Here is a 2,624-nt window from a genome sequence, read left to right on the forward strand (position 1 = left end):
GTTGGCTTTGGAGGAATATGGGGAGGAGCAGGCTGAGGCAGGCCAGGGCCTTTCAGGATTGGGACAGCTGGAAGGCAGGGAGGAACAGGGGCAGGATGAACATGAGAGACAGAGATCAGGCGATGAGCAAGGGCCACCCCCTCCTGATCCTAGAGCACGGAGAGTGGAAAGAAGGAGGGAATGCTACTCGGGAGGAAAGTGGCCCGCCCCTCTCCACAAGGCACACCTGGGGACTGAGACTTAAGGAGACACTGTGGGAGGGACATTTGTCGGGAACAAACGCTGAATTATTGAATGTGTGTGTGTGTGTGTGTGTAGGTGTGTAGGTGTGTGGTTACTTGTTCTGGGACTTGCCAGAAACGTGGGAGCATTTGGGGAACATTTGGAGCAATAAAGGGGCGGCTTGAACTGCCAGCTGACTGTGTTGCCTCTATGCTGTGCCCTGGGTCATCACAAAAGGTGTGTGTGTGTGTGTGTGTGTGTATATAACATATTTATATGTATATCATGTATGTGTATGGGTAGATATACACAGGTAGTCCTCGAATTACAACAGTTCATTTAGTGACCGTTCGAAGTTCCAACGGCACTGAAGAAAGTGACTTTTTTTACATTTATGACACTGCAACCATCATAAATATGAGGTGAATCTGGATGTTCTGCTTTGGATACCATGAAGCCTCCTCCCAGAAGGCAACAAGGAAAACAGGTCATGAAGAGGAGCGTGTTTGTTTAATGGATTTATTATATGATCAGTCTTTTAATTTTTTAAAAATGTGATAAAAGACACGTGGAGTCACCTATGTGTGAATTGGGCAGCCATATAAATTCAATAATAATTAATAATAATAATAAGAGTAGAACAGAAAAAGCCCTAGCGTAGCCCCATGGTGAGATAGGAGACATATACATTTAATAATAATAATTATCACAACAACAATTCATTACCAGGTGATGCACAGATTGAAGAGAAACAGCTAGAAAAAATAACGAAATATCATGATTTGAAAGTGGAAGCTGAGCGATTGTGGAGGAAAGAAATCAAAGGTTATGCCAACAGTAACAGGAGCCCGTGGACCAACATCCAAAGGGCTGCCTAGATACATGGAAATCCTGAACTTATTAGACCTGAATATTCAGACTTTGCAAAAACCACCCTACTTGGAACTGCCTATATACTCAGATGTTACTTAACAGCTCATAGATCCTTGGGTAGGATTTGAACTGTGAAGTTTTGACCGGTCTCAGAATGTGAATCGAATTGAAGATTAACCGTTATAAATCCATAACAATACACTCTGTGGGATCTGAAAACCCCCAAAGGAATGCTTCATCAGACAACGTTACATTATGTTCCAACAAAATGTGTGTTAAAAAAACCCCACAACATTTGGAGGCACAGGTGTTCCATTAACTTGCTTTGATAAGACTGAACGCTTACCAAAATGGCTGAGGATCGACGGCTGTGAAGTCGAAGGTTTGACATCCCAGGATGAGGTTGGCGTTGTGGACACTGGAGAGGTTGTGTTGAGAGGACCCTGTGAGGCGAACTGGCCCAAACCTGGAGATTTCAGAGGCTCCAAAATCTGAGAACCAGTGGAGTTGGCTAACTTTGAAGAGCTGAGTTCTCTGATTCCAGAACTGAGCACTGAAGACTAGAAAAAAAAAGCAGCAAATGTGAGACGCCAAATAACATCTGCACTGCCCGTATTAAGATACTATAGAATTAGAATATGGAATGCAGAATAACAGAGTTGGAAGGGACCTTGGAGGTCTTCTAGTCCAACCCCCTCTTCAAGCAGGAGAACCTTATATCATTTCAAACAAATGGTTGCCCACTCTCTTCTTAGAAACCTCCAGTGTTGGAGCACCCCACAACTTCTGAAGGCAAGTCGTTCCACTGATTAATTGTTCTGTCAGAAAATTTCTTCTTAGTTCTAGTAATGTTTATAGGTAAGGGTTCATATTAGATCCTACCTTGTGGCGATGAGGGTGGCGAGGTCTAATTACTATTCCACCCTCATTGCGTCATCAGATAACCGCCCGGCCTCCCTCTTCAGGGTGACCCGCTCTCTCCTTCAATTGGGGGAGAGGGGGGATCCCCTGGAGGGGAGGGCCGAGGACTTTGCGCAATATCTGTATGACAAAGTCGCTCGGATCCGAGAAGGCCTGGACTCTGACTGGGTGGTCCCGGGGGAGGATACGGGAGCAGGTCTTGAGACTGTTGTATGGGAGGAGTTTGACTCTGTGGCTCCTGAGGACGTGGACAGGATCTTGGGGAGGCTGAATGCGACCATATGTTTACTGGATCCGTGCCCCTCCTGGCTGGTGCTGGCAGCTCGGGGGGGTGCACGAGCCTGGCTCCAGGGAATTGTAAACGCTTCTTTAGGGGAGGGTGCCTTCCTCACGGCCTTAAAGGAGGCGGGGTGGTGAGGCCCCTCCTTAAGAAGCCCTCCCTGGACCCAGATGTATTGGCTAATTATCGCCCGGTCTCCAACCTTCGCTTTGTGGCGAAGGTTGTTGAGAGTGTGGTTGCGCAGCAGTTCCCTCGACACCTGGAGGAAACAGTCTATCTGGACCCGCTCCAGTCGGGCTTCAGGCCGGGATACAGCACGGAAACGGCA

The 2,624-nt window shown here is 47.1% G+C and overlaps 1 protein-coding gene across 1 annotated transcript in view; it reads right to left on the reverse strand.

Moving 5' to 3' along the window:
• Positions 1-1,441: 1,441 nt before the first annotated feature.
• Positions 1,442-2,624, reverse strand: part of LOC107294783 (ubiquitin-associated protein 2-like) — a gene marked incomplete at its 3' end in the record, with an annotated part of 49,816 nt that continues 48,633 nt past the window's right edge. Inside the window, exon 10 of the mRNA XM_015824044.1 lies at positions 1,442-1,655. Coding sequence (XP_015679530.1) covers positions 1,442-1,655 — 214 coding nt within the window. The remainder of the gene's footprint in view (positions 1,656-2,624) is intronic.

The sequence above is a fragment of the Protobothrops mucrosquamatus genome, unplaced genomic scaffold, assembly GCF_001527695.2.
Source record: "Protobothrops mucrosquamatus isolate PMUCROS unplaced genomic scaffold, P.Mucros_1.0 scaffold2095, whole genome shotgun sequence".
NCBI lineage: Eukaryota > Metazoa > Chordata > Lepidosauria > Squamata > Viperidae > Protobothrops > Protobothrops mucrosquamatus.